Source organism: Fukomys damarensis, unplaced genomic scaffold, assembly GCF_012274545.1.
Source record: "Fukomys damarensis isolate Sample0158 unplaced genomic scaffold, DMR_v1.0_HiC HiC_scaffold_30, whole genome shotgun sequence".
Lineage (NCBI taxonomy): Eukaryota > Metazoa > Chordata > Mammalia > Rodentia > Bathyergidae > Fukomys > Fukomys damarensis.
Window position 1 is genome coordinate 65,125,361 of NW_022900942.1, and position 23,292 is coordinate 65,148,652.

At 46.7% G+C, this 23,292-nt stretch overlaps 1 protein-coding gene across 1 annotated transcript in view; it reads left to right on the plus strand.

Annotated features, from left to right (window-relative positions):
- Arhgap28 (Rho GTPase activating protein 28) overlaps positions 1-23,292 on the plus strand; it is a 71,300-nt gene that overhangs the window by 286 nt on the left and 47,722 nt on the right. The window contains exons 2-4 of the mRNA XM_033757347.1: positions 568-589; positions 5,841-6,097; positions 17,531-17,623. Of these exons, the coding sequence (XP_033613238.1) occupies positions 568-589; positions 5,841-6,097; positions 17,531-17,623 (372 nt within the window). The remainder of the gene's footprint in view (positions 1-567; positions 590-5,840; positions 6,098-17,530; positions 17,624-23,292) is intronic.

The window sequence follows — 23,292 nt, forward strand, 5'->3', positions numbered from 1 at the left end:
CCCCCATGTGTACTACAGAAGCAGACATCATCTTGCTGGTCATTGAGTGGGTCGGTAGCGTTTGGCCCCGCACCTGCTGGGTGGACGCCTGCCTGACCAGCTTTACCCGAGGTGCGGGGCTGCAGAATCCAGGTCTGTGCTCCCTGCCTCACCCCGGAGGGGCGCTGTGACCGCTGCTGACCTGGGTCACTGTCATCCCACTAAGCATTCTCATGCTGGGGGCTTTGACATTTGTGTATTGGACTGTTAATTACCAAAGAGCGAGCAAGGGAGACAGAGCCAGGAAGGACTCCTCAGTTACACTTTGGAGGGGAAGAATGACTTTGGAGCATTCACTTCTATTCGTGTATTAAAATGTTCCGTACACTGGCCAAATAGAACGTGTTAAAAATTCCTGTTTTTTAGTGAAACTAAGCAGAAGAAGAGTGGAGGCCAATACAAGATGATAATTGACCTTAGTTCTCAAAGAGAACAAATTTACCACCTGGGATTTAAAGCGTAGCCCACCTCTTCCAGGCCCCTGCTGTCACCGGCGAGGAGATAGGAGACCCAAGGAAGCGACGCTAGGGTAGGGAGTATTCACCTACGCGTGTTTTCCACAGAAAGCGATTGGCCTCAGACCATTACCAGAATAAACTGAAACTTTAAAAACCCTTCCTCTTTGTTCCACTTTCTATGCGTCTGCCTTTCTCAGCACTAGGCAATGACCACTTGGACGTTAGACAGTTGGCTCTAACACACTTTCGAAGACGGGCCCCACTCAAGGGCAGCTCCCTCCTTCCTGCAGTCAGCCGAGGGTTCTTTGTTCAGCTCGATTAGGAATCAAGAACGGCAAGTGCAGCTCCCCAGGTTTGGCAGCCCTGAGCTCCGGGCCCAGTGGCTCCACCCCGCGGCGTTCGCAGCCCTCCCCTCCTGTCCACTGCTGCTCCGCACCCTCAGGGTCGTGGTCCCACGATCTTGAGTGTCACCAGCTCTGCCTGAGCAGTTCAGCCCGCCCTCCTGGAGAAGGAATCATGAGCAGGCAATAAAACCACCCCCAAGAAGCTTTATTCGGGCTGATACTGTGGCGGAAGGAGAAGCAGTACACAGGTCGATGTAGTAAGGGTGAGAGGAGGGTCGTTTATACAGATGGAAAGCGGGACGGTGCTCTCACACACGCACAACTCTCCTGCGGGTGCACACGTCTTCTGCCTTTTGCTCGGGCGCAGGCAGGGGAGGCAGGCGCTCCTTATGAGACAGAATGGGCTGTTTGAAGGGGTGGAGAGGCTGCAGGGTGGAGGGGTCTGGGATGGACCCTGACTGACGATGGCCCCAAGGCATTTAGGGCAGACGGGGCTGTCAGCTGTGGGAAAACTGCCTGTTAGGGAGTACCAGTCCCTTTTCTTCTCTCACTGTTTCTTCCTTCTTTATATTTTGCCTTTTTAGATCAAGAGAGACAGAAAGACACATAAAGGGAAACAGGCTCTCTGCCTTCCTTTTTCTGCCTAGCTAGTGATTCACCAAAGCCATGAGTTCAGTCTGATACCCCAGTTCTAATCCTGTAACAGAAGCTTTTCTGTCGTTTCGTGTTCTCCAGTGAGAAAGCTTCTACTCCCCCGTGTGATTATCCATCTGTTCAAGACTAAAGTACACAGAAAGCATTTTTATGTTTGCCAGACTAAACCACAAAATGCAGATTTACTAAACAGACTTTAATGTTTATTTACAGGTATCTGAGCTTGACCAGCTCACACAGAATTTTACTTTGCAATTCACTGAGTTTGGCAAGTGCGTAACCTCTTGTAATTTAACATTGATCAAAATACATATTTCCATTTGAAATGGATGATGTTTCAATCCAGGAAACCCCCTCATCTTTTACCCCAGTGTTGTCCTTCCGTCTCACTGTCCTGCCCGAGGCAGCTGTGGTTCTAATACTTCTGCACCCTAGGTGCGTCTTACGCTGGCTGAGTTCACTGAGCACAGCCAGTGTGACAGCAGCTCCTTCCTTAAGCTGCATCACATGGTTACTGGGCTGTCTCAACAAACTACCCCAAGGCTAGGTCCTCACGGCACCAGGAGGTTTTACTCTCGGTTCTGGAAATCCCGGGTCTAAAGCACGGTGTCTCCTCTGCAGGTTGTAGGGGAAGGTCGGGCCCATGCCTTCCTCTGGGCCTCTGGTGCTCTCCGCTTTATAGTCAGCTCATTGGGCCCCTGCACCTGCAAGGCCAGGGAACACAGGCTTGTGTCTGTCTTGTGTTCTTTCTCCTCCTTTTAAAAGACACCGGTTTTAGGGGATGAAGGGCTCCATCTACTCCCATGTGATAACACACCAGGACTTTTTGTTTTGTTTTTTGATGCAGTGCTGGGGGGATACCAGTGCTGGGTTCCCACTTATGCTAGGCCAGGTCTACATGACCTGCACCTCTAGCTCTCAACTTGGGCTGTTTGTGTGTGTGTGTGTATGTGTATGTGTGTATGCATGCTGGCCCTTTAGAAGTTTTTGTTTTGTGAAGTACAACTGACAAATATAATCGCATGTCTTTATGGTATACAGTGTGATATCTTTTATGTACGCATGTAACTTACATCATAGTTACACCTGCATTAAAAATACAAATCTCACCAGGTACCTTTTCTTTTGTGAGGACTTCTTCTCTGTGCCCACCTGCTCTTGATTCTTCCCCAGGGTTTTCAAGCAGTCATTGTATGTATTTGTGTTTGGGGTGCACCCCAGATAGGCCCCAGGCAGTTATTCCTACATAACCTAGCCCCTTTCATGGAAAGTTGATTCGTTTTTTGATATATTTGCCCAACAAACTCAGTAAGCTGACGGAGTTGAGGTATGGAATGAGAGCTAGACTTATTTTTAAAGTTCGTGCTGTGTAGTCAGCATCTAACAGCTTACTAGAATAATCTTCTTAATTATGTTTCTCGGTGAAAACTTAGTTAATTCAGCAAGTATGTGCACCGACTCCATGTCAGGCATTCTCAGAGTTACAAGCAAAAGAGAAACTGTTTCCTTTTCCCATGGAGTTAATGATCTAATGGAGGAGACAGTAACGGATGGAAAAATGTAAGTAAATCTGACTTGGGGGAGATTTCCTGAAGGAAAAACAAAAGGTGATAGCACTTGGACACGGCTGAGGCTGATGACTTAAGGAACCAAAGACTCCGCTGAGGCAGAGAGGTCTGGGCTGAGATCTGAGACCGAGGCAATAATGACAGGGCTGGATGGGAGGACGGACAGGGTCAAAGGAAGCAGAGCACAGAGCTTCAGAAGACCGGCTCCAGAGTAAGCCAGCACCACTGGAGGGCCGAGCGTGGAAAGAGCCTGGTAAGGGCACGCCCAGAAAGATGGACAGCCTTGCATCTTGGAGACCAGGCTAGAGCTTGGGATGGTCATAGCATTCTTTTTATTTGTGTGCAAAAGGACTAATCTAGTTTCAGTGTGGAAAGGGAGACCAAGATCCACTCAAGGAGGACGGCTGGGAGACAACTGTCGCAGTGCAGGTGACCGGTGATACGGGCTTTGAGCAGAGCCGCGGGAGAAGAGACAGAGGGAGGTGGAAGGTTTGAGCTGTAGTAAAGGCGCAAGGTCAGAAGGTCTTGGTTGCGGGCCAGAGCTGACATGCAGGGAAGGAGAGGTCAGAGGTCTCCTGAGTTAGCCTCTTGCCTCATTACATGCATAGAGGGTTTTGTCTGTTGAAAGGCAGGTCAGTGAAGGAGGCCTGGAGTCAGGAACGAAGAACGTGAGCGCAGGTTTGGACAGGGTGAATGAGACACGCCCGACAGAGCCCAGTGGGTAAGGAGCAGGCAGGGCAGTACGCAGAGCTGAAACTCGAAGGAGCGCAGTGTGCGGTGACCGTTCCTCACAGGATTGCACTGTACGGAATTCTGCACACAGGAGGCCTGCTGGTGTCTGCTGCCGGCATTCTCCGCTGGGAAAACATGTTCTACACGGGCTGCAGGTTGAGTGCAAGGACTGAGACCACCCCCAGCCCTAGCAGATGTCCACACCATCCGGGCAGACACTCCTGCCCTTTCCTCACTCCTTACAGAGGTGCAGGGGGGTGGGGGAACAGCTTTCCAAACTTTAATATTAACCTGTATTCATAAATGTTGTCTTCAGAACTGAAAATCTTATCCAAGGCTTAACTAAAGGAAGACTTCCAAGTCAGCATACATTCCCTTTCATTTTCTGTTCAAGGGAGAGCTTACAAAGCAAACAAACAAGATAGCAAATAAAACATTTTCCTAGCCGAGGAATTGAATCTGCAGAGCACTTTGCAAAGCCCTGTTTGTAGTTTGCTGGTGCTGCAGAGTAAGCGGAGGCCAGGACTCCTGGACCTGGGCTTTGGCTGTGTTAACAAGCCGCTCTGATCTCTCTGCAGACAGCCGTGGTAGCCAGACACACACGTGTTGTGCCTCTGCTGTTCTTGGGAGTTGTTATCCTGAATTCCTTTTATTTCTCTGTGCATCTAGTTTTCAACAGCAATTAATTCTAACAGATGCATCTTACGTGTGTTAGACGACTTTTGAAACTGAATATTTAGCCCATGTCCAGAATAAGGGCAGGGAACATCTACTGAAAACCTAATTTTCTTCCACATGCCCTGCAGTCTTCATAAATAACATTGCTTTAAAAGAACACCCCATAGCCCCCATACTTTTGTTATTACTGTTCCTGCTGTGTGTTTCTCCCATTTGATGTCACAGTCCCACTCAGGGGAGGTGGCTGTGCATGTTTACTGTGTACCGTTTACAGGAGACTTCTTATCTTGGTGGGTGGCCTGATGCCCAGGGTCCCCACTGTGACAAGGTGACCTTTTGATAGGAAACTTGTTTATACTGGCAGTGTCCTTGTGGCGCTGGTCTGAGCTGTGACCAGTTTGTTCCTGACTGGAAAAGAAGTTAGGTTTGCATGTGTTGGCAGGGAGACAGCGGCGTGGACGGACACAGGAAGTGACGGAGTGTCGTGAGAGAGAAGAGGGCTGTGCACCTCGCAGGGACCCAGGGAGAAGGGACATCAGCCGGGGAGGTGGAGCCCTTCCTGGGGTCCTGCGTGTCACCCCGTGAGTTCCAGCCCAGGGTGGTGAGAGGAAGGAGGCTCACATTTCCTGCACAGTGTGGGTCAGTGGGGGCCAGTCAGCGAGCTGCGTCCAGCTGCGCACAGGAGGGGGCACCAGCAGGAAGTGGTGCAGGCAGAGACCCAGATAGACCACTCCAAGGGACGGGGAAGATGGGCACCTGGACGCTGTGTCCTGAGTGACAAAATGATTGTCCAGGCACAGAAAAACAAATTCACGGTCCCCATTCTGCTGAGGGGACACTGGGCCCAAAGCTCTCTTAACATGCACCAGTCATTGGGCTGGTGTATGGTGACACCTGGGATTTCAATCTGCATTTCAGTGAAGAAACCCCTTTGTGTTCCACTAAATCATGCACTTCCTGTTACAGCTTCAGTTTAAGTATTTAATGTTTTATCATTTTTTGGAAATGGAAGTCTAGACACGACTTACCTTTAACCTCTGGCAAGAAGAGTGAGCTTTCCAAGTCCGCCGATCCACCTTGTACCACTAGACAACATTTTATAATTTGACTTATTTTTAAATTATGAAACTGGCTGAGCATGGTGGTACATGTCTGTAATCCCAGCATTTGGGAGGCTGAGGCAGGAGGATCACTGTGAGTTGGAGGCCAGCCTGAAGAACATATCGAGCCTCTGTCTTAATCACTTAGTCAGTTACAGCATGGACTTTTCATTCCTCCTTACAGCCCTTTCTCATACTTACCCTGGGGAAAGAGACAATCTTGCATTATGCACCGTTTTGCATCCTCTGATGAGTGCAGAACTGCAGCTGCCCGCGCCCTAACTCTCACTGTCCACACTGTTGCAGAAGGAGAGCTGGAAGCCGAATGGCTTCAGGACGTGGGGCTGTCAACTCTGATCTCTGGGGAGGAAGAGGAAGACGGCAAAGCCCTGCTCTCCACGTTGACGCGAACCCAGGCGGCCGCAGTGAAGAAGAGGTATAACACCTACACCCAGACTCTTCGGAAAAAGAGCAAGCAGCCCATCAGGGACGTCAGGGACGTCTTTGGGGTTGGAGAGGCTCCGGTAAGTGGTGGCCGCAGCTCACAGGTGTTGGCTTTGATTTCATGGGAGCCCTGGGAGGGAAGAGTGGCGTCAGGAAAGGCTGCTTCTTTGCAGCTTCCAGAGAACACTGGAGCAGACAGCTCGGTGCAGCGTGGCACTAGCTGAACTGAAGTGATCATCCCTGCTCTGCTCACCGCGTCTCCCTCTGTGCCAGATTCCTTCCCTTCTGTGGTGAAGTCGAACAGTCACCTTCTGGATCTTGTGGAAGTGGCACACAGCACAGAGCCTTCCATAAACCTAGACTTAGATTGGTCAGGCCAAAGAATCCCAAGGAAATGGCCCAGGTGTAGTAAGCAAGTCCAAGTATGCTGTGTTGCATGGTGCTGGAGGAGCGGGGAGTGAAGGGACCCATTGTGTTCAGAAAAATCAACATGGTACCAAAACGAGATACCAGAATTGATTCAGTGGGTGAGAGAATGATTCAGAAAGCTCTGACAGAAGCATCCCATGTCCTGTGAGAAATGTGAGTTGAAGTTCCAGCTCACCCTTAGTTCCGTGGCCATGGTCTTCTGAGGCTATTAGTTGTTTCCTCTTACTTCTACCTGAGTTTTACTGCTAGCTCTGCCTTGCAACTATCTGTTCCTTTATTCACCGCAATGCTGCACTATAATAATTGTGTTGTAGATGCAATGAAGACTTATTGAATTTATTCTGGGGCAAGATCCTCTGACATCAAATTCTATGCAGGTAGGATTCTTGGAACTTTGGAGGTCATGAGTATATAGAGAAAAAGGCAGTTTAATGTTCTGTTGCAGTTATGGATAAGTTGCCCGGGTGATTTAATCACTCTGATTTAGGTTTGTCATCTGTGGTTCTAATATCAATAATGACATAAATTCTCACCAAGATATTGGATAGAAATCACGGTGGAAGACAGCCTCCGACTTGAGTCACTGTACCTCGTCGTCTTCTTTCTGGGTTTATCGTAACCGCAAAGGGTAGCTGCCTCATACGCTCGCGTGCTCCTAGGTCGCCTCTGCATTCAGGACAACAGCGTCCCAGGATCACACAGTCCTTCAGAACTTTCCTCAGTAGTGGGAACGATCTATTTGTGCTCTGTCTAACATGCAGCCCCCACCTTTTGTCACATGCAGCAGTTTACAACGGAAATGTGGCTCTTGTGAACTGAATTTAAGTTTTGCTTCATCTTCATTTACTTCAATCTAAGCAGCTGCATGTGGCATGTAGCTTATAAATTGAATAGCACAGGCTCTAGAATCTTTGCCTGACTGATGCATACTTTGAGCTCTGTGCATTTTGAGTTCTATGCTGTTTGAATTTTCAGCATAGCTTAGTTGAACCTTATGTCTTTCTGGAGGGTGGGATTTTCCACAGCTGTGACTGAGTACGAGTGACCCATGACTTGATACCAGGACTTTGGCTGGGCTGCCCTGGAGAAGATGCCTATCAAAAAAACGGTTTAAATTCCCCAGTCGATTTTTCTTGAGGATCACCTCATGAGGCCCTATAAATTCCTCATACATTTTTACTTTCTCATATCTTTTCCCAGCTACTTAAGACTAAAATTGTGGCTCTACTGTAGCAAAGTGCAAAAGGCATCTTCCAGAAACCTTAGATCATTCAGGAAATGCATAACTACCCTTTCCGGGTTCCCTTGGACTTTGCACTTCTAGTAACATAAAATGAGGAAGGTAAGAGAACTTCTGATGCACCTCTTTTCTTCACATTAACTCTTCTTGAAGGAAAGGATAAAGTGAACACTTAGTCTCGGGTCTTCCAGGGTAGATAGAAATAAGGAGTTTTTGCCTTCTCTGGCACACGCATGCGCAATCCAGTGTTCAGGTCGCCAGAACTACTTCCGGTTTCCTGTTTCAAACCGAGGCCATAGACGCCAAGGTCCCTGCCCTCCTCTGGCTCTGTGGCTGCGATCCTGTCTGTCTCTATGTGCGCCTGCCCCTCCTCCTCCTCCTCCTCTGCTTCCCCTTCTCCTTCTTCCTCTCTCTCTTACCCTGTCTCTCTCCTTCCCACTCTTTGTACCCTTCTTCGTTTCCCTACATTAATTGAATAATTACCGAAAGTGTTTCCATTCCCCTCTCTTGGTGAATGATCGTGGTAAGGTTGGTAAGGATTCTTTGTGTTCACCTCAGACACTTGAATTTGAGCCCATATACCAGTGAGGACAGAAATTGGGTAATTTGAAAAATAGGTATGCAGAGGATGAACGTTCTTCATTTTTCTTTAATTTGTTAATCTTTTTAAATTTTTAATTTTTTTAACTTTCAAGCGTTTTTTTTTTGTTTTTTTTTTTAGGTTTTTCTTTTGTCTTTTACATACAGAATTCCATGCTCAAAATCACTTTCCTTCAGAATTTCAAAAAATATTTTCTATTTTCTTCTCTCACATACCACCATCACTGTAACAGCTGCGGAAGTTTTTGTGTTTTATTTTTATTGTTGGTAAACCTATTTTACCTCCCCCACCCCTTGGATTTTTGAGACAAGGTCTCACTATGTTATTCAGGCTGGCCTTGATCTCTCAGCAGTCCTACTGCCTCAGCCTCCCAAATGCTGGGATTATAGGCATGGGCTGCCTGCCACACCTGGCCCACCAGTTTTACATTTAAAAAAAAAAAAATCGTCTTGATTGGTACTAAACAAGTCCTTCAAATATGAGACCAAATTCATTCTTGAGGCTCTGCATTATTTTCCCTTAACATATAAAACTGTTGTTTGTATCTTCCATTTTCTCAGTGGCCTGCTGGAGCCCTTGTTAAATTATCACCTAGCCTCCACATTTCTTAATTGTTCCCTTATATTTTCCAACTTTTTGTGTTCATTTTTCTGCATTCTTGGATATCTCTTCAATTTCATTTATTATATCAGTAACTTTACTATGGTCTAATAATATGACATTTGATCTTTTAAAACATAGCAGTCATAATGCCAGTGCACCCCTTCTTTCAACCCCCTTTATGCTAGCAGTCTGTTCTTGTTTCTTGGGTGCAATAGCCCCCAGCATTCATGGGTACTAACTCAATGTTACACTCCTGAGCCCTCTTCCTGCCCTTAAGTTACCGTTTCCTTCAGGTGACACATTATTTTTATCATCATAATTTTCCTCTTTCTGTTGCCATTGCTGAGTTGATTTTGTTCTTGGGTGTTGGTGTAAGTTTCTCACTGGATGGATGGGCCTTTGCTGGATTAGCCCAGGTAATGACTCTGCTTGCTGTACAGTTGTGTAGACCTATTCTTTGGAGAACCCCCTACAGGTAGGGTTCCGGGCCGTGTGAGTAGTGGGGTCTCAATTGCCACACTTCATTTTAAGGCACATAAAGTAGGTATCAATGCCACACTAACAGGAGTCCTCAGTAAATGGAGTTTAATTCCTTTACAGGCAAACTGAACTTCCCTTGGTAGTCTTCTGTCTTTATCCTTTTAGAAAACCCCAAATCTTCTTCTGTCCACAGCCACCAGACCTTTAACCAAGACAGTCACAAGCCCACAAGGAAGGTGGTTACTCTGTCACCTGCTCTTCTCTCAGGGAAAAATGGCCTCCCTGGTCTCTGTGCTGAGAAAAGCATTTTTTGGTTTCTTGGCCACTGTCTTCTGAGTTGGGGGTGCCCCCTATCTTTTTATTTCCTTCTGGATGTGAGCATTTTCTGGATAAGCATGTACATCCACCATTTTTCTCTTGAGCCTTCTCTCAGGCTAAGGTTTTCTTCTGCGCTTATCAAACTATTCTTGCTGGATTTTTTATCTTCCAGGAACTTCCTCCAATTTCCATTGTCTGATGGAAATGTTGAGTGGTGTCTAGATGTACTCCTTTAAAAAGGTCTCTCTTTTGACAGAGTTATTTTCAGGGAAAGAAGAAAGTAGTGTGTGCGTTTTGTTATCTTAATCCAGTTTCCTGGTGCTGACTTTTCAATAGGATTTTTCTCTTCAAAACTAAATCAGCTTTATTCTCCTTTATTACAAAGGTAATATATACTCATTACTAGAAACAGAAGACATCCAGGCAAGGTGAAGAATGACAATTTCTGTAGGCCCCAATAAATTTTATGTTCTCATTAAATAGCCAATAAATTTAAAATATCCATGTATTCCTTATAGTAAAGAAATAGAATATTTAGCCCTTATTTTAGCAGAGCCATTGTTCACTAAATTGAAAATGCTATATCAATTTTAGGGTACATAATACATAGTATGCATAACCATCAGGAGCAGAATTCTAGTACCCAGATACGTTTTTCTAATGTTCAGAAGCTGTGAATTCAATTTTCTTTTCAGTAACTCATTTAATTGGGAAAAATAGTAAGTCTCATTTATCTCCAGTTTTATAATTTATAAGCAGGTAGCTAAAGGGGAAACTGATTTACAACTGATCATATAAACCTATCACAGTATGCATCTAAAAGCATGATTGTATCACTTACTTACACATTTGACTCCAGGTAACAGCAAACCCAAAAAATCACGAGTCACACAATTATGAGTTTGAGAAGTGGAAAGGAGATGATCCCTTTTCTTGACTCAAATCTAGCTTCCTTCTGTCTGTCTTTCCAAGCGCACCCTTTCTCATTGTCCATCCAGGCCAGATGGCCCACAGTGGGCCCCATCTCCACCTTCTTGGTAGCTCCTGGGACCTGTGTCACAGCCTCTGGCCTCACTTTCCTAGAAGTCTCACTCAGTAGAATTCCCATTGCCCCTCACTGCTCAGAGCTATATTCTTCAGCTACGAGGGAGGGTGAGATATTGGTTCTTCTATTTAGTTGGACATGAAGCCTCCTGAAAAAAATCAGGATACCGTTAAGGAAATAGAAAACTGATTTGGGATACACGGCCGACAGAACTTGCACAAAGGACGTATTTGTTAGGTCCCCGGCATCTAATGGTCTTCCAGTATTGCTTGACAGTGACTGGATACGATGGTCAGTGAATACACAGCCAATCGTGGCGAGGGCTGTCTCCACAAATCAGCATGAATGGATGCATTATGCATAATACGTGAATCATTGCACACTTAAATTGGGGAAACTTCCTGATAACAATGGACTTTTATTTTTCTCACTACTCAGATGAGTTTTGTTATTTCCCAACGCCTCTTTTGGAAGAAACTCTGAAAAAAGGGGGGGCATCAGAACTCCTCTGCAGAAATGGATTAAGAAAATGTATTTACACACAATGGAGTACTGTTCTGACACAAAGAAGGATAAACCTGAGCCATTTGCAGGAAAATGGATGCACCTTGAGACCATAATGTTAAGTGAAATAAATCAGACACACGAGTGTGAATATCACAGGGTTTCTCATGTGAGAAACCCAAATTATATGTGAAGAGCAAGATAAAAGCTCAATAGTAGGAAGTAAGGAGATAGCTCTTTTGCAAATGGGAAGGTGATCAGAGATGGAGGGGGCATTATGTACAGCAGACGTGCACTGATAAAAAAGCTGGAAAAGAAACTGACAACTGGTGAGATAAAGTGAAGGGAACCTGGTGGAAGGAGGCTAGAAAAATTCATTATTACAAGTCTGTCGGGAGAACCCGGTGGAGGGGATCCAGTTCCTTGAAACAGTGAAGACAAGGGAAAGTCTTCAACTCGGGAATGTATAATTAGTTAAAGCTACACACAGCCACACACCCCGCACCTCCAGTAATAAATCTGGCAGCTGTAGCTAGAGCACAAGAGGAGCCCAATCCGAGGGAGGCGCTGTGCTCTTGGCCGGACTCCTAGTGGAAGATCTCACTCACGCTGCCAACATCACTTAATTCCCACCAGTGGACGTGCGTTGAAGTTCCAGCTGTTTTCCAAACCCAGTAGTGGGAATCAGCACCACACCATCACAGGTGTGGCTGTCTTCAGGCAACAGCACTGGCGTCTTAAATGTGCAGCAGTGGGAAGAAAGTGCACCATGTGGCAGAGCAGGGAAATACGCCTTTCTCAGAGGCCACCATGCCCATGGTGTATGGATTTTTATTTGCTCAGTTTTGCCGCTGAGATGGGACCCAGGGCTTCATCTGTGTGAAATGTGTGCTGTACCCCGGCCCACCTGCCCAGTCCATTTTACCCCACGGTTCCAAAGTGTTCGGCCTGACCGTTATTCCGAGGAGCTCTTTCAGCAGCCAGCCACCTTTGTCAGGCTGACTCCAGGCCGAGCTGTGCAGAAGCTGGGCTTCCTCTGGACGAGGCGCCCTTCATGAGGCAGAGCTCTGGGGGAGGCGGGAGGGGTGGGTTCCTAACCCTGTTGGACTCGGTGGCCAGGAGTGACTTTCCGCTACTGCCCCCCATGGTTTCCCTTCCTCTGAGACCCATCTTCCTGCTTCCTGTCCGGGGGATGGGGCTTCTTTCTGCTCCCGGGGCAGCCCCTGAGCACCTGACCGAAGCCCACCGTGATGATGACCTCAGTGCTGCCAGTGACTTTAGCTCTTGCCAGGCGTCTCTGGGTGTTGGTTGTCCAGCACTGGCCGGCTCGAAGCCCCCTCGGGGATGGACTCTGCTTCGTGGCCTGGCCATGGCCAGTCTATGTTCTTGCTGTTCTGCTTCCTGAGGGAAGGCTCGGCTCAGAGGGGAAGCAGGGCCGCGGATCCCCTGCACTGTCCTCCTTGCAGATCTGGCCTCCGGGTGTTTCTCCTAGAGGCTCAGCTCCGGTGAGAGGTCTGGCCTTCTCTGTCACCTTGGCAGCAGGGGTCTTCGAGTTTGGGATTTTCTCAATGCAGGGTTTTCAGTGAGGCAGGGTCTCCTCCACCTTCCTGAACCCCTCACAGTGTGTACTGCCTGACAGCCTACTGTGCTGACTGCCTCTGCCTCAGCCTGCTGGTAAGAAGCAGGGCCTGCCCTGCGGGAGAGACTGGCAGAACACACCACACCTCACCCCAGACGCGTGGACGCAGCTGAGGGGAAGAGAATGACCCGGGCTGTGGTCTCTCTGGGGTCAGGAGCCAGCCCCAGCCCACCCTAGTCACCTCCAGGGCCAGGCAGGAGCTGCTGGTCTCTGGGCCGCCCACAACCTCAGGTTTTATCAGCTGTTACCCAGCCTGGACTCATGGCTCCTGCCTCTCTTTTCTCCTTTATCATTTTATCCCCATGCTCAGCTTTTCCCTTCTTGCAGACCAGAGAAAGCACAGTGGTGACAATCTGTGGATGTCCCCTGTCTCTCTGATACAGGAGGGTGGGATTCGGTGCTCCAAGAGTGTGCAGGAATCTTTCCTCTGGGACTGTTTTCTTGTTGAACATCGGACTTCACATCTGGCCAGCAGAGAACTGGAAAAGAGATCCATCACCTTTTTCAGGTCCAAGCATCTGAAGCGGCAGACGAAAACAGACGGTTATAAAAGGGCGTCCCGGTATACGCGCTGATCGGGTGCCTGCTCCTCGGCAAACACTTGTAAACCGGATTTTAATCGATATCGGTTGAAATATCTCCTGTGTCGGGTCCCACACGGGGCCAGAGGTCTCTTGGGACCCCCCGCCACACTTGTGCCTGTGATGGAGTTGGGAGGACACCCAGCGAAGCGGCAGCTCGCCACAGCACAGGCGGCAGGCTCACCGCCCAGGGCTGCTTCTCCAACACTCCGAGGAAAGACACGGAAGCTCACGGTGCACCCAGCCCCAGGCCGCCCCGGCACGCTGCTCTACAGCCTCCCGCAGAAAGGACAGGGGGAAGCAGCGGTCAGAGCAGACTTTATGGGGCCTTGAGGGGGGCAAGGGTGGCATCACCAGCCCCCAAGTGCCTGGCACTGCCGCACCAGCAGCAGAATGGGGATACACGGTCCTTGCACACCGGATCTGCACAGATGAGCCCAGAAACAAGCTCATGTGCACCATCAGAAGCAGTGACGCATGACAGGGGGAGAAACACTGTCGCTCACAGTCCTGGGTAGCATAACAGCTGGCTGCTGGCCTTTGGGGCGGTGTTCGCTTTGTTTTCCAGTCTTGGGGAGTGACCCCAAGATCTTCACACTGAGCTATGTCCAGTCTTTTTTTTTTTTTCACTTCTTATTTTGAAACGAGGTCTTGTTAAGTTTCTCTGTCTGTGTTTAAACGTACCATCCTCCTGCCTTGGCCTCCCAGAGTGCTGGGATTACAGGTGTGCACCACCACACCTAGCTAACAATTAGCCTTTGAGTAGAGTGTCTGGGAGATGATTTTGTACCTGCCCAGAGCACGTGAATGTGCAGCTGGAGTGTGGGTCACCCCTGCTCAGGGTCTGGGGGATGAGGAGCTGAAAGACCCAACAGCCCCGCTCCGGAAAAGACCTGAGTGCAAACTCGCCAGACCGTTTCTACAGCAGGCATCACTGTCATGCCGTCCTGAGGTCCAAAGCTGAGTGGAACCTCTGTAAGTTGGGGATCGTCTATGCCATTCTTTGTCACAGGAGGAAGATGAGGGAGCGCCAGCAGAGAATGATCAAAGTATCCCCTTGGGGCTCCTCCGTGCTGCCGAATCTTGCCTGTGTGCAGCCTCTAGCCCTCAAGGAGAATCGTGGAAAAAAACATCTCTGGACCATAAATTCTCATATTCAAAAAACACAGAAAGTTTATATTGGAGTCTGAAAGTACAGGGTCCTAAATCTGCTTCCTCCCAAAACTTGTGGATATGGGGCATTTGCTTTTTACTGAGAAGTCTAATGCTCTCTAAATCTTGCCTCTTTATCTATACCCCAGTTGCATTTTTAGGTTTCTGGAAGCTTTTTAGGTTTCTCTTTATTGTTGAGACCTGAAATGTCATCAGGATATGAAGTTGCCTTTCCCCGCCGGCTCAGCACTCGGCTCTTTCTGAAAATGATCCCTGTCAGTTCTGAAGGTGTTCTTCCTTCCTGTGACTTCTCTGCATTTTCTGTTTTTCTTTTCATTGCTTGGGTTAATTTTACAGATTTCTTGAGTTGTTTGTTGTATTTTCCATGGGTTTCTTTGTTTGTTCTGTGCATTAGGAGATTTTGTCCACATCACTTTGTAGATCTCTAATTCTAATTTTTGCCATGAAGGATTACAGTTTAGCCACTCTTAGGTTTTGATTCATTTTTTTTAATTAATTTAGATTTATAACCATACTGTTTCTTCACAAGAACTCTCCTATTTTCCTTTTTTTCTTATAGTTTCTGATTTATGGCTGCAATAGCTGCTCTGATCTCTCTGAAATCACTACATCGTCATAAGCTTTCTTCTCTTCTCTCAGTTATAAGATACATCAGTACATTTCTTCTGTACAGATGACGATTTTCTCTAGTGGGGCTGGCCCTTTACGACCGACTGACATCCACTCGCGGACTCAATGGATTAACTGATGGCCTAAGACCTGGCAGTCCCAATATGCAGATGTCTTCCCACAGGCCGAGTTCTTGGTAGAAGTGCTAGGCTGACTTCCGGGGTGGTGGTGTGTGCACAGTGTGTGAGTGGAGGTTAATAGCACACACACATGTGCACACGTGCAGTCTTGGTCCATTTGTGTTGCTGTAACGGTGCCACAGCTTGGCAGGCAATGGATGAAGAACAGAGACTTGTGTCTTACGGCTCTGGAGGCCGGGATGTCCAGTATTGGAGGGCTGGGCTGGCATCTAGCAAGAGCTTTTGAGCTGCTTCACCCCCTCTTATTTGGAGATTTGGGGGAATCCCATGGTAGAAGATGGTCTAACCCATGCTTTTGGGGGACCCACTCAAACTGCACACACCTTCCACACCAAAAGGGTGGAGCCAGTGGCGTCATTTCTGCCTGCCTCACGCAGAGCTGATGTTTCCTGGTATTCACCATGCGGACCTTTCCCAGAGGCCCAGTGCAGTCTGACAGCCAGGTCTGTTTTGTCCCCAGCCTGGATAGCTGCCTGGAATCTTGCTCAGGAAGGCAGTGGGCGTTTCCAGTGCATCTCCTGGTTCAAGCACAGCTCCTGCCTGCTGCTTCGGACACGGGGCCAGTGGCAGGCCTGTCCGCCACTGCATGGGGACAATGGTGTGTAGCCCATGAGTTATACTGGCAGGGCCCGTGGACTAGGAGGCATTTGGTGGCTGTGTTGTCCCACGGTCTCTTTCCTGGACAGCAGTGCCGTCCTGTGCCGTCCTTGGCTGAGGGTGCCACCACCATTATCAGACATTTCCCAGGGGCTCCTCACCACTTCTGATCTGTTGTAGGACACTGTTGATTCTAGCACCCTTGTGGGGCCTGTTCTCATTAAAATACTCTTCATACTCAGACTTGGATCCAGCCCAGTCCAGGTTTCACCTGCTTCCTCTTGAGCATTGTTTCCACTTAAAAATAAATGTGTATCATTCTTATTAACATAGTATATAATATTTGAGGGCAAGTTTGAAGACACAGAGAAATAAGATTTTAAAAAGCGGTGTTTCCTAAAGTCTCATGAAACAGTTTTCGATTTCAGTAATATCCAGTATGTTTAATTGTTCAAAAAAATGCTTCAACCATGGGATGTGTGATGTGCTTCCCATTTTGCGAATGTGTTTATTACAGGTGCTACTAAATCTTAGAGCTTACACACCAGGCTTACAGTTATAAGATGCATCAAGTCTCCAAATATACCTCTGTATAATGAAAGTCTGAGCTTTCTCAGTATTCAGCGAATGGGAAAGAAATATTTGGTTCAGCCCTGGTTATTCATGAAGTGATCGAATGTATTTCCAGTTTCCTAATTGAAAAATAACACAGTAAACTGTTGCAAAATACTTTCCTAAGTGAGGTCTGGTTTTAAAGGGTAGAGGTCCTGGGTTTAGCTCAGTGGTTCCACAGCCTGCCTCTCAAGCGCAAGGTCCTGAGTTTGATCCCCGGTACCAAATAATAAATAAATAAAATAAAAGGCATGATTTTAACAGGAAGTCACGTCATTAGGCAATTATAGGTTTATGTTTCTTATAAAAAATAGCCCAAAGTAGGAAGGTAAAGGTTGCATCGCTGCTCCGGCACAGATCTACCGACCCGTCCACCTTCCCACTCTGCTCCCTTTGGCACCGGGGCTAATTCTTAGTCGTTTCAGGACATCCGGGCATCTCAGGCACAGAGCCGGTGTTCTCTGAACAGGCTGACCAGCTGGTTCTGTCTGCTTCCACAAGAAAACACCCCGCCAGGCAGCCCTCACCTTCACCTCATCGGGTGTCACCACCTCGGGGCCTTACTGAGTCTTTTTGGCTACACAGAACCTTGGAGGAAAACCACATTCATAAGTTTAAAACAAAAGAAAGGAAAGGAAATTTGGGCAGGCAGCTAGCAGCGCCTGCCTGAGAGACCGAGGCTGTGGCTGTGCATGGCTTCGTGCGGATCGGCACGGTTATGGATGCGCCAGGAAGCGCGGTTACCGGAGCCAGGCGCCAGCCGTTGACCTGTGTGTCGCTGCGCACAGATCGGCACAGATCCTAGCGAAATGCCTTGCGGAACACACGGTCTCGTGCTCAAAGATAAGCCTGCATTACAACGGCTTCTGTTTCTTTCACTAGCCGGATGCTTCTTGTGACAACCACACCACGCAGGTGGATGGTCCCCAGGAAGAAAAGCAGCTGCCGGAAGTCATCAAAACGAGTGACCCAGTGGTAAGCAGTGGGAGAGAAGCTGAGGGTGGGTGTGGGAGGAGCCATCTCTCCAGAGACAGTGTGCATCCTGGGAAAACGAGCATGGACGCCAAGGTAGCTGGCTACCTTTATTCAATTTGTAAGGAAAACACTCAGCTGTGGATGAGCCTAATGGGTTAATCCACAAATAACTGCAGGTTCTATTCTACAAAAATGACACATCCTTAGGAACGGGATGATCGTGTTACCCTTCTGGCATATTTAGTGTCTTTACTTCTTATTTCCTGACAAAATCCTCTTAGGAGTGTTGGTTCCACCGAGTCTCGAGTGTGCCCGCTGTGGCCGGCATCCCTGGCAGAACCATCCCTGGATGTTCTGCGCGCCGGTGCAGGGGGGCCACCAGTCACTGGCCTTGGTGTCCAGACCCCACAGCGCCACTTTCTCGCAGGCCGAGGACAGCGCTGGCCTCAGCTGAGACGCAGCAGGGCAGAGCCTGGCTTACCCAGCATGCTGGCCACATCGGTTTCTACTTACGGCCCTGTCCTCAGCCATCTTTTCTCTCCTTAGGGTGGAGTTGTGTTACATATTTTTGTGCCTTCGCATCTCCTTTCCTAACTTCCTCGCAGGCAGAAGAAAGAAAACACAAATTCCAGTAGGTTCTGTCTTCCCCGCTGACGCTGCACTGGCAAGAAACTCTGTGACCCTCAGTGGTGGGTGGGGCACGCGGTGGCTACCCACAGCCCAGTCATCTCGGAGGAGGTGGTGAGAGTGCTTTCAGAATGCTCTGCACTTGCTTTCAGCCTCGGTGAGGTGGATTTTGGAAAAGAATCGTGTTGTTCCTGTGGCCTCTCTCTGACCACCGCTCACTTGAGGGCTGCTTCCAGTTCTCCACATTTTCCTCTGTCTTGTTGATACTGCTAGGCTTCAGGACAAAGAGCCTTGCTCAACTGGTTTAGCTCCCCCTTTTCTCAATTTTAATCCCTCTTGTCAGCAATAACATCAAAGCTTTTCAGGACAAAGAGCCTTGCTCAACTGGTTTAGCTCCCCCTTTTCTCAATTTTAATCCCTCTTGTTGTCAGCAATAACATCAAAGCTCCTTCTTTGCATACTAAACATTCCACAGCCACTCAGGAAAACAAACTGCCTCCCTCTCTCAGGAATACACTGTGAGTTTGCCACTGTCAAATTCATGTTTGGTCTTTCCTTGCCTTTTACAATGGGCAAAAATGTGAACAGACACTCCTCCAAAGAAGACAGGTGGGTGGCAAATCAGCTCACGGAATTATGCTCAGTAGCATGAATGATCCTAGAAATAAAGCAAGGAAAGTCACCATGGGACCCTCAGCCTCTTGGAGTGGCGAACAAGAGCCAAGGTCCAGAGCCACTGGCACCTTTACACACTGGGAATGCGCCTCGGTTGGTCCACTTTGAAAGATACTGGACAGTTTCTTAAAATGTTAAGGTTGTATGCTCTCCATGAGTTCTGGCATCCCGCCTGCAGGAAGGCACAGTCACATGGAGACTGTGTATAGCCGTGTCGTGTGTAACAGCACTCAACTGAGAACAACTCAGATGTCCTCGTGCAGGTACACAAAGGGTGGGTGTCCATGCAATGGAGCAGGACTGAAACGATGGACAGGCCTCAGAATAATCATGCTGTGTGAAGGAAGCCAGACCAAAATTTCCAATTTATATAAAAGGATGGGAAAAGTGGACACATCCAGAGTGATGGAAAGACCAGTGATTTTTCTGGGGCTCTAGGATGGCTGAGGAGGGGAGGGAAGGACAGACTCCCAAGGGACATGAGGACGTTTTTAGAGGATTGCTGGCTTTGGTCATGATCTCGACTCTGGTAAATGTTCCATAGTCACTGAAAGCTTTGCACACTTTAAATATCGCAGCTTCACATGCAGTTAATGTGTGCTGCCTCTATCTCAATAAACATGTTAAAAAGAAGGCCATAACAAGTTTTACAATTTCACTAATAACCAACATATTCATTTGGCACAAAGCTCCTTGCCATAAAAGACTAGCTGCTCATGTACTTCATGAGGTGGGCCTGGGACCCCAAGACACAACTGCTGCTGGGCTGGGGCATCCACACCCCATCGGCACTGACCAGGGACCTGGCCCGCCCATCACTTTTATTCAGATAAAAGAAGACACCATCCTTATGTTCAGTTGACATAAATGAAATATACAGTGGAGATGTTCGCTTATTCAAAAGGCAGAGTAATCAATCTAGTTTATTTCCAGTGTCTTCAGTGAAAATCAGATAGCCATGCTTGCTATTGATTCATAATTCACTACAAAATACAATCACGCCATCTGTTAGAAATCCTCACTTACATCTGTGTGTGAAAATCTAGGTGAAAGAAAATCTAGGGAACCTTGATTTAAACAAGTAGGAGTCTGTTCTAATCACAAAATGAGAAACTGATGATGGGTAAAGCAAACCTGGCACAACTGCAGAGCGACACAGCAGCAGCTTCTCTGGCAGCCTTGTGAGCTTGTCCAGTTCACGGTGCGACCTCTGACACGCACCTGCGGGCAGCACCATCCCTGCTGATGGTCCTTTCAGGAGCCTGTGCCAGTGGTTGTTTTTAATACAGAACCTCACCTTTCCCACAAAACCTGTGCAGTGCAATTTCTCACAGTTTTCCTTGACAGACTGCGACACCCTTGGCGTGGGACATTGGGTTTTTCTTTTTTCCCTGTCTTATTTTAGGTGCCAGAACCTCATTCCTTTACAAAGAATCTTCTCATGGCTTTTTTGTTTACTGTCTACCTGACTTTTTTAATTTTATGAATTTTGAGTCTGGAATTCTGAACTTGCCCATGGATCTGTCCACATTTCCTTCATACTTACCAGTGTGCTCTGGGTTCTTTCTGTCTGAGAACTTCCCTGCAATTTCTACACATTTCCTTCCATTAGATCTTGAATTATTTTTTCTTCTCGTTTCCTATGCCCCATACTTCCACAACACACGTGAAATCGTCACTGCTTTGCTTTAATTGACTTCTACTGTTTCCTAACTTTTCTCTCAGGTGGTCTGTTTAGCCTTTGTCCTAGCTTTTTTCAACTTTATGATCCAAATCAGTGAGTTTTATTTCAGCCATGATTGTATTATCCTTTGTCTTGTCTCACTCTTTGTGCCAATTTCAGCAAACATAGTGTTATTTCTGAGTTACCCACTGTAATAATACTATGTTCGGATTCAAAGCAGAAATAGGTCTTTCCATTTTTCTGGAGGTAAGAATGAAAGTGTTTTTCAGAAATCGAATTATTTTTAAATTGAGGTATATTTTTAAAGTAATAAACACATGTAATTTAGGTGTGCGATGCCACTTGTTTTAACAAAAGAGATTCAGCCAAGTTAACCACAGTCAGCCAAAACACAGAGAGGTAGGTCCACTGCCCCAGAAGCCTCCCTCAAGCCCTCCTGCATCCATGGCCTCCTCTCAGAGCCCACAGCCCTGCCATGATTTCTAATACCTGAGGTTGCTTTCACCGTCCATACAGGTGGAATTGTAAATATAAGATGCTGCTCTTTTGCATCCATTTCTTTCTATCGTTATCATAATTTCAAAATTTGCCTCCCTGTCACATGTCATCCTTTTGCATCTGGGAACATCCCACCGTATAAACACGCCCACTTTGGTGCATCTATTCTCCAGATGGTGGCCGTTTAGGGCCCTTCCAGGTTGGGGCCGTGAACGTTCATGTGGTATAAGCAATGAGTATCCTCGTTTCTCTTTTTAAATTCTTTTTAGTTTATGAAAAAATAAAACAATTTCATAATTGAATAGCAAGAGAATAACAGTAGTTATGAGACTGTATCATCTTCAGACCAGTGAGTCAGACTACAAGACATCAACCAAAAAGATTCTTACAAAGAAGAAGCACAGAGATAATTACGCTAATCCTTCTTTGCAATGAACTAAAATAAACCAGTAGCATAAATGAAACCAATTATCGTATAGATTGAAATATTTTTTAAACAATGGAATTTATAATTTGGGAAGTACCTGAACTTCTCCCTATTTCCCATTTATCTCTCTTCTATTCTGTTCTTTATTTGTGTTCTCACCTACATCTGCTCTTTTACTTAGAAGTACAAGATATTTGAGGATGTGTCTGGCTTATTTCACTTAACATCACTTTCTCACATTGTATCACTCACCTACAAATGCCTCGCTTTTTTTCCTGTGGCAGTGTAGTACTCCACTGGGTATAAATACACCTTCATTCTTCTGCTGATAGAAATACACACAGTTTCTAAGATTTAGCCATTATGAATTATGCTGCTGTAAACTTGCCACATGATTCAGATTATCAGCAGACATAGCCACAGGCAGCCTATCACTCAAAAGTCTTCAACTCAGTGAAGGATAATTTCATAGGTAAATCCAAAGAACTGAATTCTGTGTTTAAAACACCGAGGCATGGAGAACAGCAACAAAAACAGATTTTTATGTACGTCCTGTGGAGAGGTTTTGTCAGCGAAGCCGCAGTCTTCCAGGCTAAACTCACACAGAAAGATAACAAAAACAACCAAACAGCATGTGAATATTTCTTGGTGTGTCCGGTATGAAGTGGATGTAAATACTTAGTGTCTCCCAGCAATTGTCTACATGTAAAGATTTTGTGCGGAGAGCACGTTAGCTTTTGGCATGTGTGGCAGTAAACAGCCCACGTGGTACACATCCACCCCATGGTGAGTCCCGCCTGATCGGGAGACCACATGGGTCCCAGGTTTTAGGGGAGGAAGAGCTCTGACCAAGGCCAGGTCCTAGGAGTGTCCTCCTGTCCTGCTAACGTAAAATCAGCCTGGGAGGGAGAGGACGCTCCTCTCTGGCTGTGGGCTTCCTCTGTGTCTTCCCCGCAGCCTCCGGAGCTCCTGGCCCCTCAGATCCTGTGCTTGCATTAGGACCCCATCCTCTGCCGCAGGGAAGTTTCCCAGCTTATTTGGATTGCAGTTTTCCTGGGATTATATTTCAGGACAGCTACCTACCAAAGGAAGGGGAGGCCTTCGTGGTTTCTTGTGTTGCAAGTATTTCTTAATTATTCTCATCCCTTTTTCACTTTTGTTCATTCTTTGTTCTTTGTTTTTCTCTTCTTTTCCTGGAAGTCATCTTTTGGTTAAAGGTTTTTATCTTACCAGATCAATCCCATTTGTTTAACATACAGAAATTTCTGTCAGCTATGGAATTCTTTTCTGGTTTCCAATGTTTTGTAAAAATCTGAAATAAAATACATGTTTTCTTGCCATTTGCAGTGATTTGGGGTAGGAGGGAAAGCAGAAGATTGTTTGCTATCTTGATTTAAATTTCTTGTGCTAGCTCTTTGGTTATATTTGTTTCTTGAAAGAAAAGATTTTTGTTTGTCTCATAAAGGAAGCCATACCATCCGTACAAAATTGAGAAAATATGGTCAAGTAAAATGAAGGATGACAATTTTTAAAAGACTAATTATTGAATGTTTTCATGAATATTATATATTCAATTTTGCAATAAATTTCCTTTAGTAATGAAAAGAGTATTCATGCCTTAATTTCAGTAGGGTCATTGTATACTACAGCAAAAAAGAAAAAGAAAAAACTCTCTAAAAGTCTCTTTCTAAAATCTGTTTGAGTGGAAAATGAAAACAACTTGGTACCGTAGGTACCGAATTCTGCTCATTCCCCCTC